At 32.1% G+C, this 17,186-nt stretch overlaps 1 protein-coding gene and 1 long non-coding RNA gene across 3 annotated transcripts in view; one reads left to right on the top strand and one right to left on the bottom strand.

Annotated features, from left to right (window-relative positions):
* Positions 1 to 656: 656 nt before the first annotated feature.
* LOC125505311 overlaps positions 657 to 17,186 on the bottom strand; it is an 18,493-nt gene continuing 1,963 nt past the window's right edge. The window contains exon 3 of the long non-coding RNA XR_007282070.1: positions 657 to 1,047. This is a non-coding gene — a long non-coding RNA (uncharacterized LOC125505311). The remainder of the gene's footprint in view (positions 1,048 to 17,186) is intronic.
* Positions 11,117 to 17,186, top strand: part of LOC109533193 (protein argonaute-2) — a 24,844-nt gene continuing 18,774 nt past the window's right edge. For both annotated transcript variants that reach the window (XM_019898443.2, XM_019898442.2), the window contains exons 1-2: positions 11,117 to 11,220; positions 14,992 to 15,161. In XM_019898443.2, coding sequence (XP_019754002.2) covers positions 11,132 to 11,220; positions 14,992 to 15,161 — 259 coding nt within the window. In that variant the 5' untranslated portion in view covers positions 11,117 to 11,131. The remainder of the gene's footprint in view (positions 11,221 to 14,991; positions 15,162 to 17,186) is intronic.

Genomic DNA, 17,186 nt, shown 5'->3' with positions numbered 1-17,186 from the left:
GGCAGTGCGATTTCAGTTTGTTTATTGCCGACATTTTTGTAGAAAGCTCCTGTTCGCATTACAATTGTTCGAAAGGCAAATTTCACATTTCACCTTAACGAAAATCAGCAACAATTAAACGAAAAACGCTTCAAACGCCCAACTTCCCTAATTCAATTTAAAATTTAGAGCCATTTATATTTGTATGCATTTCATTCAGCTGCAGTGATTAATGCACAACGCCAAAGCTGAAACTATTAACCGAATTAGTTTTGTTTTTCTAAAAATATTGACTAAACAAAAAAAACGCAAAGAACGAAATTTCAATTAATTAAAAATGTCCTTTAAAAGTTCTGATTTCAAGAATTATTCCGACACAAGCCCAATTCGAGGTGCGGCGCAGTGAGGCACGGTGAGTTATCACTCACCAACTCACAGAGCGGCATCAACTCAAAAGCGCAACTCAACCCCCTGTCACCCAAACCTAAACCATCAACAAAAAAACGGAAAATTTAAGGAAGTGATTGGTACTACATTTTTACCATTCAATTTACCAAATCAAGAAGTGTTTTCCCTTGTTCATTTAATTTAATACATGCTAAAATAAGGAAATCTGAAGTAGATACACATAAACTAAATTTAACCAAAACTTTATTTTTTTAAACGCGATTTAACAAAAACAATTATAATTTGCAAAACAAAATAAGCGTAACTAACTAACTTCTCTAAATGAATTTCTTTACTAATTGTAATTTTCCACTTACAGCATTATTTCCGGAATAAATTTAATATTTAATGCAAATGATTACATTTTTAATTTACTAAGGCAAAACGTCATGCTCTTCCACTTAACACAGCCGATTATATAATTTTATGCTTTTATTTTGTGTTCAATGTTTATATTAACATTGGAGCATTTCTTCAAACATATATTTTTCTCTAAAACCATTTTTTATTATAATATCCTGTTCATATCAGCGTTTGGGTCGTTTTACTTCACTCTTTGTCGCTCATAAATGAGACACAGAAAACTTCTAGGTGATTGTTAAATGTTCTTCAAACAGTCAACTAAAATAGAAAACGTGCACCGTGTTCAATATTTTAAAATATAATTAAAAATTTGTACAAAATTAAACATTCGAAATAATGGTTCAGTAAATTAATCGTCGACAATTAAGCGAGTAAATTTCACTATTATGCTTCGAATTTTAATTAATATTTTTAAAATAACTTCTTAGACTCTTTGAGGGAATCTTAATTGTAAAATCCCTTATAACAGAGTGGAATTGGCAAAATAAATTATTCAAGTGAAATTTATTTTGCGTATAACGTGGTACCTCTCGCAGATACGGCGTAGAAAAATAAATAAATAACAGTACCACGATTTCCAAGTCAGACCTATATTATACCACCGCCCCTTTTTGCTTTTTACTCGCTGCCTTTTATACCTGACTTGGTCTGATATTGGGAACTTCGGTACCAAAACATGGTTGTGTTTTGGTACTTTTAGTTGTTGGCCGGCGTGTTCGTGGCTCGGACGATTGGATGTTGATGTTTGTTTTGTTTCAGTTTCATGTAGTACTTTTCAGTGTTGTCTGTTTTTGTTAATTGAGACTTTTCAATGTTTTGACTTCGCCTTAACGTAGTTACAGGTAAAAAACCTCTACATATAATTAGTTTAGTTATATAGCCTTTGTTAGTTTCGCTACAAAAACCGAATTGAAAAATATGAAAATAAAATTAAAATGTCTGCAGACTTCACTTTTTAGCATGCCTACCATGTATTCTATTGTAGGATCGAAATATCTTTTATATTGGAAATAGCTTTACTTAAACACCCATTATTAAGGTTTGCGATGAAAATTGCTTTAAACTCTTAGTGTGTACTCTAACACGCTACTGAATATCGATCAAATATTGATTGATATCAATTAAATTTCCCAGAAAACCCTGCGAAAAGCTACATTCGTGTTACTTAAACACATAATTGCGAACGTAAATGGATCTATCTTGAATTTGGGAATCCCTTATCGGCTGTATTGTACGTAAGTACTTATTAAATGCGGATAGAATAAATTGTATGATTGTTGATGAATTAATCTCTGCCTGGGTCTTTATGATAACTTTATAGCGTGAACTTTGCAATTACATATACACAAATGTTTCTAAATATTCAATTTTCGGTCAAAGCATGTTGCAATAAGTATGTACATGATACAGAATGGAGAATAATGAAAGTTTTGCGAAACTTACAAATGGATTTTGATATATGTAATGAATTCCAGAAAATTTAGCTTTTTTGTCAGATAATTTTAATTTAAACTTATTGTATTAATTGAATTACATGATAAATTAGGAGACATCAATCGATTACATAAAAATGATTTTCAATTTGATTTATTACATGATTCAATATTGAAACTTTTGCCATGACCACCAAAAATGGTCAGGCTCATTATTACAAAGTCGAAAAATTGTTCATTGGTGCCCACTTTTAAGCCCAATATATACAGAGTTCTTGCATAGTAGGGATAGTCGGTATTTAACGTAACCGCTAAAATAACAGTGTTTCGATCGTGTAACCTGGAACCGCAGTTACCCTTTGCCAATTTAGCCGGTTATCTGTAACTTATTTCATTTTTATTATCTTCCCATTACAAAATTAGTAAAATTGAAGTTTAACATTGTAGCTACTTTCTGCTGCTATCATTAAAGAGCGAGGAACTAGACAGTAAAAAGCATCGCAGAAAAAATCTTAAATGTTAATTGATTTTTAAATAAAAATTAGTTGTTTAAACATTTTCGCATGGAAAGCGTATATTTTATTTAATGCTATTTTATTATCAGTTTTTTCTTCTTTAAGTAGTTACTTACGACGCATGTTTTGTTGCTGTTTTGAGAATATATTATTTTTAGTTGACCAATGTTAAAAATTATTTTTTTTATAAACTAAATCACTATTTTTAACGTTATCATCATTGCGAATTTTTAATGAAAGTGGAACTGCGACCTTATAACCAGTTACATATAAATGCATTTAAAAACAATATTTAAATAATTTATTGGATATAATAATAAATTATTTGCTTTATAAACTTGGCCAGCAAAGGCTTGCACTTTCATCTTCTGATATAACTTAAGCTTGTTCATTTTACGTCGTTTTCAGGGCTGGAGATTTTAATAATTTACGTGAAATATACTTACATAATAGACATTTTGTAAAATATTTGAACAAAACATCTCTTGAACAAACAAAATTATTTGCAGAAGAATGTCTAAAATGTTTAAGATCAAACGTCCGAAAACGGCTAAGATTATGAATGTTTTATTAAATATTTTAAAGTCAGTGTTAGCAATTGGTTGCCAAACTTCCTCAGTCAAAGTTTTGATTTATTTTAGTTTGTATGAAAAATGCATTCAAAATATATTGTGGCATTCGGAAGCAAATGACAATTTATCAAATGCATTTAAAAACACTTACTTAAATTTGCCAAGCTTCGAGAATGATTACGAATTATAGTAAATTAATAACTAAATAGTAATCAATAGTAAAATTAATTTATGGATTTATAGTAAATTAATTATATCTAGCAACTTCACCTGTATATTACAGTTTCCAATTTTCCAAAGTTGTAGTAAATTCGTAGTTAAAATTAAATATTTTATCCACCCCACAGCCGCCCAGTAGAACTTTTTTAAATTAATATTTTGATATCTCGATTGGAGGAGCTGGTCTTATCCCATACCCCTAAGAGTCCCGACTTAACGCCTCTTGATTTATTTCGCTGTAGTTCTTTAAATATTATTGTGCTTAAGTCTCGTTACAAATGTTGATTATTTGCGCCTTAGAATACTAGATGTGGTTTGGAATATTAATTTGAATCATAACGAATATATTTAAAAGGTTTTTTGTAAAATTTAAATTAATTTCAAAAATTATATTGTGATTAGTGTCTTATTGTTTTTATTTATATTTTTCCAATCTATGATAGAAACAAATATTGTTATTTTCTTGTTTATTGTTTATAATAATGTTTTCAAATTTCATCTAAATTTCAGAATTTTCCAGTTTTAGCCAAGTTACTATTTCTTCTAAATGCTCAAGTTTCACTTAAAAATGCTGACAATCTTAAGGTATTTTCCGCGAAAAATTATGAAATAAATTTTGATTCGTTCGTCGTTTTGTAAAAAGTTTTGAAATTCCTTTCCAGCTACCAATTTGGAACAAAAATCAAATATTTTTTAATAAGAAAAAACGAACAGAATAAGCGAAAGTTTATAACCGAATATTTGTAAATCTCGTCACCTCCATGCCTTTGAAGACTGCAGAGTTTGTTAAAAAAAACGTCGTTTTTAGTTTTGACTGAATTTTTTTTGCTTTACTTTCTACTCAAAAGTGCTTTTTTTGTACAGTTTCACTTAAAAGGACTGACGATCTGGAGGTCTTTTACGCAAAAAATTACAAGAAAATTTATAGCTGTAAAAATTTAACAAAAACTTTTTTCAACGTCGAATTCGGGACAAAAACGAAAATAAATTCCGTTTTTCATCGAAAACCATTAAGGTTTTCTGCAAAATCGATCACAAAACTAGAAGTTTTTAATCGAAAACGCAAGAAATCATAATTTTCTGATGATTTTCGTCTTTTCAGCCAAAAATTACAAAATTCATTTTGCTAGAAAATTCGCCTCATTCATCGGTTTGCAGAAAATTTGAGCAAACCCATTTCAGCTTCGAATTTGGCACAAACACCAAATAATGTTATTCAGTTTTTTACCGAAAGTAATTATGATTACTTCGAAAAAACGACCAGAGAGCAAAAATTATTTGGAAAATTCGTCGCCCGTTTAACAAAATTTCTATTAAGCAATTCTTTCGACACAAAAATCGCATTATTTTGTAGTTTTACTTAAAATACTGACAACCTTCAGGTATTTTCTGTGAAAAATTGTGAAAAAACACTCGCCTCTTTAACCGCTTTGCAGAAATGTTTGGAGACATTTTTGCAGCTACGAATTATGGACAAAAGCCTAATAATAATTTATGGGGCTTTTTCCAAAAATATTTCCCGTACTGAAAAAGCGAAAGTTTATGATAATTTATTCGGAAAACTCTTGGATACTGGGGTTTCTTCACTTTTAGGTCAATATTTCTAAACAAAACTCTCTCTCTCTAAACAGAAAAACTGCGTTTTTCGTAACTTTTTACTGTAAAATACTGGCAAACTGAATCTTTTATGCAAAAAACTTAAGAGATTGATTTTACAAGAAAACTCGTCGACCTTCTATAGACTCAGTTCTGTTGCTGGGAAAATCTAGATGACTTTTTTAGTGGTTCCAGCAAAGTAGTAACATGTTATTCAGAAAAAATGTTGATGACCTTTTTTTAGATGTGAAAATTCCAGTCTCGGGTCTCGTAAAGCTCGTTAATAAATGACTTATTATAACTCATTAACCGATGAGTTACAACTCAGGGCGGCAACAACTCAATAGCGCAACTCAACACAGTGTTACCCAGGCCTAATTCGAATTGAAGAAAAACGTTTTTCTTTTATACATTTTTGCCCTAAAAATGAGTCGATCCAACGCAATAAGCGCAAAAACTGGTTGTCTTCCAACATTAACCAATGAACGGTGTGAACCGACCGAAATTGTGATAATTCGCAGTTAGTTAGTAATAAATGTTGCCAAATGAATAGCAAATCATAATCAGAGAACCGTAGAGAAACATTTGGTTTTTCGAAGCGTATCGCATAATTGAAGAGGGAATTTTTGCCCATTAACGTGACAACGTGGCAGTGCGCGCAGTCGTCACCGACTGCAAAATCGAGACATCAAGGTATCCAAAACAAATAAAATAGCGAAGAAGATGCGGTGAATTCGCGCACACAAAACAATATTCGAATAATGTCGTGTGTGCGATCGACAGGTGTTTGTCTTAGTGTGTGCCCTATTCGCTATGTGAAGCACTGTCAATGTGCTTAAGACAGAGTTCGCTGTAAACTCAACTCGACTACGTGCACGGGTCATATTTTGTCATGAATCCCGGCTTAGCCTTGACTTGATTTGTTATTTCGGAGGTATTTATGCAAAAGCCGGCTGTTGGTTGGACTGCATACTGGTTATTTTGGACTTTTTACACATGCGACAGCCGCTACCGCGGTTACCACAATTTTTTCGGGTATTCTTTTGGTGTTTTTTTTTGCGTGCATCCACTTGAATCGTGAGGTAAGTTCGCCTTGCCCCACGCAATCCTCAAACTCAATCTAGTGTTGCCATTACGTACCCTATGCAGAAAACATAATACCGATATTACTTGCGGTGTGCATAGCGATAATATTATGTACCATGCACACAGTGCGACTTGTTTGTTTTCATCATGCGGGTCAGTGTCGTCTCTTTGTATTTTTCACGGCTATTTTTGCGCGCAATTTATTATTGAATAATTGGACGCTCTATTTCGTAACATTTTTACTCGTGGGTTCAAACCTGAAGTGCGCATCAAGCGATCAAAGCACTCTGAAAATGGTGCTTACATGTCTGGAATGTGATGTTTTCTAACTCATAAGCACTAAAAAACTAGAACATTTGTAAATTACCTATCAGAAGACCTTTCATAGCATTAAGCCCGAATAAAATTTTTATATATCTGAAAAAACCATTTAGAACCATTGATCCTCTTTAAGCCCCACTGCAAACCCACTGTTCAATTTCTTTGTAAATAAGTTCAATTAATGATCGTTTATCTAATTTATATTTTCACTGCTACCAATCCCAGTGTATTTGTGCAGGCCGAGTTCAGTTATTTCGAACTTTTCGTATAATCGTCAAATTTCAATTATTTTGCTTGAGGGCGATTCGTTTTTGCTTCGAAAGGACTAAAATCCGATTGTTTTTCCTTTAGCTTTTCTGTTTCGATTAAAAAAGTCGAATAAAAAACGTTCATTTCAATCAATAGAAAGAAATTGAAGATCGTGATTTTGGTATTGTTGGAATTAAAAAATATTCCATTTTCTTTCATAAGTAGTTGAACTACATATTTTTAATAATTTTCCATTTTTAAATTACTTAAATTACTTAATATATTAAATCCGCAAAAACCTGAATTATGTGTAATTTTTGTGAAATTCAAGGAAGTGTCAGAACCAAGTATCTTCAATAGACTGCAAAAATATGAAGATGCTACTTCATTTCTGTTAGATGTTCTGAATTTTGCAACCAGATGGTGCAGCTATATCAATCTTCACGGCAAATCGAATGAAATTTATAGAAGTTTCACAATCAAGTGTTTTTATAGACTGCCAAAATTTCAAGTTGCCACTTGATTTCTGTTAGAAGTTGAGACTTTTTCAAGCAGAGAGCGCAGTTGTTCCAACATTTATTAAATCAGCAAAAATCACAATTTACTGCCATTTTTGTGAAATTTATAAACGTGTGGAAATCAAGCGTCTTCTGTAGACTGCAAAAATATCCAGTTGCTACTTGATCTGTATTAGAAGTTCTGGATTGTTCAAACAGAGGGTGCAGTTGTCTTAATCCGATGTTTTTGGACTCACACATACTAAATCCGCATGACTGCAGTCCGAATAAAATTTTTACAAGTTTCACGGTCAAGTATTTTTTATAGACTGCAAAAAAATTCAAGTTGCGACTTGATTTTTGGTAAAAGTTGTGAATTTTTGCAAGCAGATGGTGAAATTGTTTTAAAGCAGTTATTTTGGCCCAACATATGTGTATTAAATCGGCAAAAATCAGTCTTCTGTGCAATTAGAAAAATGTTTAGAGAAGTTTTAGCATGAAGTTTCTTTGATCAACTGAGTAAATGTCCGGTTGCAGCTTAATCCTTATTAGAAGTTTTTGAAGCAACGACTGCAGTTGTTTTAAAGCGATTGTTTTAACCAAACCTACATTAAATCCGCAAAAATACGAATTCAGTGCAATTTGAATAAAATTTATAGAAGTTTTAGAATCAAGCGTCTGCTATAGACTGTAAAAATGTCAAATTGCGATTTGAGCTTTCGTGGAAGTTTGAATTTTTTCAAGCAGAGAGTGCAGTTGCTAATAAGCGAGTGTTTTGGACCAACATTTATTAAATCAGCAAAAATCACGATTACCAGAGTGCAATTGTTAATAAACAAGTGTTTTGGCCCAACATCATCAGCAAAAATCACAATTTTTGTGAAATTTATAAACGTGTAAAAATCAAGTGCCTTCTATAAACTGCAAAAATATCCAGTTGCTACTTGATCTGTATTAGAAGTTCTGGATTTTTCAAACAAAGGGTTTAATCCGATTGTTTTGGGCTCACATATACTAAATCCGCAAAAATCAGTCTTAACGGCAATTTGAATAAAATTTATAGAAGTTTTAGAATCAAGCGTTTAGTATAGACTGTGAAAATGTCAAGTTGCAACTTGAGCTTTATTGGAAGTTTGAGATTTTTCAAGCAGAGACTGCAGTTGTTAATAAGCGAGTGTTTTGGCCCAACATTTATTACAAAAATCACATTTAGTGCAATGTTTGTGAAATTTATAAATGTGTCAGAATCAAGTGTCTTCTATAGACTGCAAAAATATCCAGTTGCTACTTGATCTGTATTAGAAGTTCTGGATTTTTCAAACAGACGGTGCAGTTGTTTTGGGCTCCCACATACTAAATCCGCAAAACCCAGTCTTCAGTGCAATCCCATTGAAATTTTTAGAAGTCACAGGTAGAATTTTTTATACAGTGCCAAAAAATTCAAGGTGCGACTTAATTTTTGGTAAAAATTGTGAATTTTTGCAAGCAGATAGTGAAGTTGTTTCAAAGCGATTATTTTGGCCCAACATATATTAAGTCCACAAAAATCAGTATTTTATGCAATTGGAAAGATGTTTGGAGAAGTTTTAGAATGAAGTTTCTTTGGTAAACTGAGTAAATGGTCGGTTACGGCTTAATCCTTATTAGAAGTTAGAAGCTTTTGAAGCAACGACTGCAGTTGTTTTAAAGCGACTGTTTTAACCCACTATACATATATCAAATGCGCAAAAATACGAAATCAGTGCAATTTGAATAAAATTTATAGAAGTTAGAATCAAGCGTCTGCTATAAGCTGTAAAAATGTCAAATTGCGATTTGAGCTTTCGTGGAAGTTTGAATTTTTTCAAGCAGAGAGTGCAGTTGTTAATAAGCCAGTGTTTTGGACCAACATTTATTAAATCAGCAAAAATCACAATTACCAATTTTTGTGAAATTTATATATGTGTCAGAATAAAGTGTCTTCCATAGACTGCAAAAATATCAAGTTGCGACTTGATCATTATTAGAAATTATAAATTTTTCAAGCACAGGTTGAAATTGTTGTAACCCGATTGTTTTGTCCCAACATATACTAAATCCGAAAAAATCAGTCTTCAGTGGAATTAGAATACAATTTTCAGGGGTTTCAGAACCACGTGTCTGCTATAGACTGCGAAAATATCTAGTTGCTACTTGACCTTTATTAGAAGTTTTGAATTTTTCAGTCAGAGCGTGCAGTTGTTTAAAAGCGATTGCTTGGCCCGACACATATTAAATCGGCAAAAATCACAATTTGGTGCAATTTTTGTGAAATTTATAAATGTATCAGAATCAAGTGTCTTTTATAGACTGCAAAAATATCCAGTTGCTACTTAATCTGTATTAGAAGTTCTGGATTTTTCAAACAAAAGGTTTAATCCGATTGTTTTGGACTCACATGTACTAAATCCGCAAAAATCWGTCTTAACGGCAATTCGAATGAAATTTATAGAAGTTTCACAATAAAATGTTTTCTATATACTGCAAAAATGTCAAGTTACGACTTGATCTTTATTAGAAATTAGTACTTATTCAAACYGAGAGTGCCGCCGTTGTTTTAWAGSGRTRGWTTTRAGCMAACATAAATTAAATCCGYAAAAATTAGGATTAAGTGYAATATTAAGGAAGGAARGATTAAGTATTAKRATAATCTGTCATAACAAGTTGTTATTYGATCTTTATTAGCAGTTTTGAATTTTTGAAGCAWTWAGTGCAGTTRGTTTCAAGCCTTTCTTTGGGGCCAACMTGTATTAAATCCGCATGAAATCCAATTTAGTAAAATTTTAATKAAATTTATGCAAGKTTTAGAWTSAAGTATCTTCTATAGACAACGAAAATTTCATGTTGCTTCGCGATCTCCATTAKAAATTACGAATTTTGCAAGCAGCAAGTGCAGTTGGTTTATACCGATTGTCTTGGCCAAACATACATGAAATCCGCAAAAATCAAAATTCAGTGCAATTTGAATCAAATTTATAGCAGTTTCAGAAACAAGTTTCTTTGTGGAACTTTGAGGCCAATATTTACTGGTGAAGCAAAATCGAGTTTCAATCAATTTTTAAAGAAATTGTCAGGGTTTTAAAGCCGAAAAAATGGTAACTTTGTTTGAGAAAAGGAACGTTCTTCAATCGAATTAACAAATTTGTTCAAAGTTGACCCAAATTTACTTAAATCAGCTCAAAAGACATCATAAATAGGTTGAATTTTTTAATTTTTATCCAGCCAGGTGTGAGGTTTGTTAGGGGCAGCAATCAGCCAATACGATACTGTTAAGAACCTGCTCGTTATGAATAACTGGCATGATTTAAACCTTTATTTCTGTTTTGAACTTGCCCATATACCTATTAATAATAATAATAATAAAGTTATGGAATTAAATTCGTATTGGCAATAATCACTGTAGATAACAGCACAGTCTATGGGGTTCTACTGAAAGGTTTTCCGTGGATCTCATTTGAGATCGTTGCAAATACGGTTTAAATATCGAAGTCACTTAATTTTACTGTATTTCTTTTAATGCAACCATCCTTTTTGGGCTGTTTATTTAAGATGTTTTACAGTTACAGGAGGTTCCAGTGGTTTTTCCCCAAATAGAAAAATTGCTTAGAGGGTTTCAAAGCATCAAACACCTGCTCTCATTGCTTGATTTCCGCAAAAAAAATAATATTTTCCTTCAATCGTTTATTGGCCCACACTATTGCATATATTCGCAGGAATAGTCATTGTTTTAAATACTAAACAACGATAAGCAGTTTCATTTGATTGGTGTTTAGCAAAATGGTTAACAGATAAGCTAGATACTACACAAATCAAACAATCTAAAGTAGATTAATGAAATGTTATATGCTCCCTCTTACCCCAGCTGCTACTTATTTATATCACTGATAATAATCTGGATTGCCATTGTATACAGAGTGTCTGCCAGGTAAATGTTTTCTTTTCCCCTAGTCTAGCTAGTTAAAATCTAATTTTTGAATAAATTTAAGTATGTTTTGCGCACAATAATGTCTAAACAAATGCAATAATAAAATCATCAAGAGTTTGATGCTCAATAAGAAACTTTATATTGGCTAAATTCGAAATGCAAAATTTTTATTCGCGCTGCAAAAGTTTCTATTTTGGCCATGCTTAACTTGTTACATATTATGTAAGGGTCCTATTTCGTAATCGCGAAAGGAACGTAACTCCAATACAATATCATGTAAATTAGCTTTTAATCGTTCGTTAATGATTTCGTGACGAATTCACCGTGCAGATTAATTTAAATCATTTGCGGTATTAGATAACAAAATCTTTCACAGTGAAATTACTTATTGTCTTGCGTTTATTAATGTTAAATTTCCACGTCGTAGAACAGCAAAATTCGCATTGATTCTGTAGAGCTAGATGGGCATGATATTAAGCAACAATTGGATTTCGCTGGAAGTGTTTTAATTCACTTCCAAAGGTTGCACCAGTAGTTTCTTTATATTTAGTTCTTTTCGTACGACCTCCTTTTAAACAAAACGAGAAAGAAAGTTCACAACCGGGCAATTTTCGACAGTCTCGTCGTTTCACGGTCTCACGAACTTCGTTTCGCAAAGTTGTTTGCGTTAATTGACATTTTGTTTACGATTTCGAGGGACATTTTGTTGCTTTTTTCCCTTCAGTTAAGTGCTTGATGCCCAGTGGCGTTTCCAGGTTTCATAGTTCTTCATTTTTACACACACCACGAGCAAAACTGTATGTATAAAATTAACTTAAGTAATAATTAAACATTAATTAAAAATTTAGAAACATCAGCGCGTAAGAATATAAAAGTTTCAGATTTCTATTTATTTTTACTGAGCCCTCTGATGCGTGATGAAGTTCTTGATTTCATAAGCCATTTTTCTCATTCACATCGTCATTAAATAGCATACGATTTTGTCTGTTTCTTGTAATTGGCCTGATAAGTCGACAACTATTAGAAGACTAATGTATTGAGTAAATGGTGATTATCGTTGAATCAGCTTCAAGTCTTACATAATCCGCATTATTCATGCTCGTATTAGACGCAAATATGAGGAAGATTTTGACGGTTCTCAGTTGAGTTCAGAAACTCTTTTGGAACGCACAAAGCATTCTTTCTAATGGAACTTATGCGGAACAGAATATTTTCCGCATGATGCATCGACTACGATAAAATATTTGACCGAATTCAACGCGGAAAACTTATTGAAACAATACCGGAAACTGGGATAGATGATAGAAATATCCGAATCATTAGAAAACTTTACCGTAAACAAACCACACAAGTAAAAATAGGCAAAATAGACAATCTTGAAATACAACGATTAATAAGAAAAGGCAGCCAGATACCAGATTTTAATGCAAAAAACACGTTGAACCATTGAAAAATGCACACAGTTTGACCAAACTATGCAACAAAACAAGACATTCTATAAAAATGAAATTCCTTAGATTATCTAGGACTCCGGCCAAACGGTTTACTTTTTAAGTCCAAAAGGCATTTAATTTCGGTGCTTTTTGCACAATTTAAATGCAAAAGTGATGCCATTCTATGCCCACAACATTTCAAATTTTCCCCTACGTTCCAAATTTGGGGTAAATATTTGGAAAATTGCGAGAATTGGTCTGGAAGCCCAAAATATATTTTAAATTTCAACGCTCTGTGTATATGTGCATAGATGTTTACAAACTTTTTGCTTGTTTTTATCAGTTCACTCGTCTCTTTAAGAAATTAATGACGAAGAAGTTTAAAAAATTAAGTTAAATTAACATAAATTTTCGGTTTACTTTTTAGGTTCGACAAAAAAATTATTTTAGCTCTTTTCACACGCTTTAAATACAAAAGTGATGCAATTTTATGCCCACAACATTTCAATTTTTTAAACTTAATATAAAACTTTCATTAAAGTCTGCTTACCCTCAAAACTTCAGGTAAATATTGGGAAAACTGCCAAAAAAATTAAAAAAATATTGTAGAGATTTCCGCAATTAATCAATTAAGCTAAATGTTTGGTTTACCTTTTAAGTTAAAAAAACATTTAATTTGGGTTTTTTCATACGGCTTAAATACAAAAATGATGCAATTTTATGCCCACAATATTTCAATTTTTCAAACGTGACATAAACCTTTCATTAAAGTCTGCTTACCCTCAAAATTTCAGGTAAATATTGGGAAAACTGCCAGAGTTGGAGCGGAACAACTTTTTTTTTTAATTTTGACACCCTGTGTATATATGCATACATTTCTCCAAACGATTACGTATTTTTGTGAGTTCTACCATCTCTTAACAAATTAGAAAAGAATTTAAAAAATATTGTAGAGATTTCCGCAATTAATCAATTAAGCAAAATTTTTCGTTTACCTTTTAAGTTCAAAAAACATTTAATTTGGGTTTTTTTATACGGTTTAAATACAAAATTGATGCAATGTTATGCCCACAACATTTCAATTTTTCAAACGTGACATAAGTTCACATTAATTTCTGTCTGGATTGCAGATTTGGGGAAAATATTTGGAAAACTGCGAAAGTTGGAACAGACATACAAAATACATTTTCAATTYMAACACCCTGCATAAATTTATTGGTRAATTTTTTTAAAGAAGATTTAAAAATTATTATAGAGATATCCGCAATTAATCAATAACTTACATTTTCGGTTTACTTTTAAGTCCRAAAAGATTATCRTTTGGTCAGTTTTTRTACGCTTTAAATAAAAAAGTGGTGTATGTGGGTATTTTGTGGTGACAACATTTCAGTTCTTCAAAATCGGCATTTTTTTSTTAGTTCATAAYTTATTATTTTATTTYTGTTTGTTTTTGTCTAACGCATYAWATTTCTATCGGTTTTTGGACGAAACTTCAAACGAATTTGCCGCGGCGCAGGCTCGGCTCGGGATCGGCTCGTTAGATCGTTTCCAATCAAGAAATRAACCAATTTCTATCCATATTTGGAGAAAACCTTGATTAAAAAATATATTTGWGTGCTTCTGCTGACAAATATCCCATAAATATTGTTGAATTAAAATCTTCTTCAAACTGAAAAAGATGAAAATATTCATATTTTATCTTTTTTCTTTGTCACAAATTACATTTTTTAATTCGCGAATTTAAGTCCAAACTCCTACTGGTGGCTAAATTATAACCACACACTTTAACTAGACAAATTTGACACTTATTTTGATTAGATGTCCGTCATGAGTTAACTCATGTCAAACGCAATTAACCATAGTTGATTGTTGTCAAAGTTACCTTTAAAAGTCAATAGGTACTCTTCTATTAAAAAAAGAGAGCAAGAAATCAGTTTTATGTCAGTCAAGTCAACAGTGTGACACGTTAGAGTCAGTCACTTTGAGAGATCGAAAACAAGTTTATGAAGGTGGGAAACGAAAGGTTGCATCAGAAAATTGAAGTTATTACCTTTAAAAAGTTCTGATGGTTTTTACCTAAATAATCAGTAATAAACGTAGGAAAAAAACATTAGTAACAACTTTTTGCTTTTTCCGAAACTGATTGGAATTTTCTACATTTTTTACTTGAACTACATTTGAAATAAATGAATGAGTCCTTCTTCAGCCTTCAAATTTACGAATTTCATTTCTTCATTGAATAAATTCATACTGATTGAACAGATTCATAAAATAAATATTAGTTAATGACGATTTTAATGATAAATAATTATTATTAACCCGGTTTAATTTGTTTCAGTTCTGAGTTCATTATGTCGGCAGAGACTGAACTTTCGATGCAATCGGGCCTTCAGTCTGTACTGCTTCCACCAGATTTGACAACTCTGAGCCTAATCGGACACCGACCACCGGCTCAAGGGCCCCACTTGGGGCATCTGCCCCCAGCCCATCCAATGTCCCAAACAAACGGTTTGTGTATTGCCTGGAAATTGCCTGGCGCATGCTTCTTGGTAGTGATTTTTCAACTTTTGGCTTTTCTCGAGCATCTTGTTTCAATTTTTCATTTGCCTGTGCTTTGCTTTTGCTCTTTTCCATAGTGATAGTGCATTTAACTCTCATCACATCACCAATTTCGCCGCAATCAAGTAAAATTAGAGGTTATGTTTAGGGAAAATCGCGGTGGTTGCTTTGTTAGCCACCAGGTGGAACTTTGATAGTTTAGATGAAACAGGTATTCAAATATTCCATTGAGCAGCTGGGAATTTAATGTTATAGACAGACAGCGGTATAAAATATTGCAACATTAATAGAAAGGACCGTCACTTTTCTATCCTTGTCAAGAATGTCAATTGTCACTGCCTTTAAACAGAAACTGTTTTTTCAACTTCAGCCAGTTTTCAAGCAAATAGATCTAAATTGATGTCAATTTATGGGATCAAAAAAATTGGTTTTCTTTTAAACTGAACTGAGAAAACCACGCCATTGAAAATCATTCTATCGTTTTTCTCATGGGAAAAATGTTGAAAATAAATTTGCTTCGATAATTTCAAAGTACAAATCGTTTTCTTTTGCCTACATTTTATCTGTAACACCCTGTATATGGTAATGCGATTAGCACAATGCACCAACGCTTGAAAACCTGTTGATATGTGCTAAAATACTAAGTCCGACAACATGGCCTCAACGGAAAGGGCAAACGGTGACGTACGTCTGGTATTGAATTATACAATGAATGGCGCAGGCGAATTTGAGCGACGCTGCCGGTGGTATGTTAAGTCGTTTCTCTCAATGACAATTGTTTATTTATTTATGTTTATTTAATTATTAACATCCATTTTCAACCATTAACTCAGATGTTATCTGAGTTCATGGTTGAAAATTTAAATTTAGAGGCAAGATGTTCCTAAAGTAAACAGTAAGCATCAAGCAAAACATGGAGAATTAGAAGCACGTGTTTTTCGTGGAGGAATGAACTAACATAAAAATTATTAGAAGTTTTTAAATTTTTAGGTGTAATATGAAGTATTAAGCGACTTCGGCCCTGCGTTTCAACCTTTCAACAAAATCTATCACAAAAAAACAAATAATTTTAATCGAATTATTCATTATTCGCTTTATAGGACTTGCCAAACAGCAGATCCAGCTAATTTTGAAGGTTTGCATTTGGCTTCAGGATTATTTATTCGTTTTGGTCAAAATATCCCCATTTCTGTTAATTATAAAAATATTAATGGCTATTCAAAAATTCCATTTATGAAGGAATTTTCGTTAGAACGAGCAACGCTGCGAGTATCTCATCTGTAAGAGACGGGGCAACTTGCATGGATTGGCAAGATTTAAATAATAATATACAAATAAAAATTATATAGTCTGATTTATAAATAAAAGGGGTGTTGATGCTTTCTTTCTGAATTGAGAAGAGTAAAGAAATATCAGTTTTTGTTCAGTTTTCAATTTGCAGTTGAAAATTTAAGAATTTTTATAAAATATTTCAATTGGGGAAATTAGGATTTAATTAATTAAAACGGAAATCAGATTCCATATTTGAAATATCATTTTTGCAGCTACTTATTAAAAGCAGCTTTTATTATATACTTTTTGTCATAAAGAGGAGAGGAGTTTATAAAAGGCAAGTGGGAAAATATTGAAAAACTCTTCAAAAACACTCAAACTTCCTAAAGTGATCAGACACCCCTTTGAATAGTGTTCAATTGGCAATTTTAACTTTCTATGGCAACTCTCGCTTTCTCATTGGCAGCAATTTTTTGATAATATCCAATACACAACTGCGCGTTTGTCGCGTAAGAAACTAAGTTGTTGAGCTTGTTATACATTTTTTAAGTTTTGAAGAGCACCATTTAAAAAGTAACCAGAAAAATTCCGTAACGCTAACATGTCTGTCAAAAAATACCTGTCAAGAAGCATGTCTGTCGCTCTTCTTTTTCTTCAAATGTCTATTAAGTAATTGTGCTGATAATTAAATAATTAAAATTG

The sequence above is a fragment of the Dendroctonus ponderosae genome, unplaced genomic scaffold, assembly GCF_020466585.1.
Source record: "Dendroctonus ponderosae isolate FM_Combo_2020 unplaced genomic scaffold, Dpon_F_20191213v2 Dpon_F_20191213_8, whole genome shotgun sequence".
Taxonomy (NCBI): Eukaryota; Metazoa; Arthropoda; class Insecta; order Coleoptera; family Curculionidae; genus Dendroctonus; species Dendroctonus ponderosae.
Note: the sequence above shows the minus strand (reverse complement) of the source record. Positions and strands in the feature narration are given on the sequence as shown.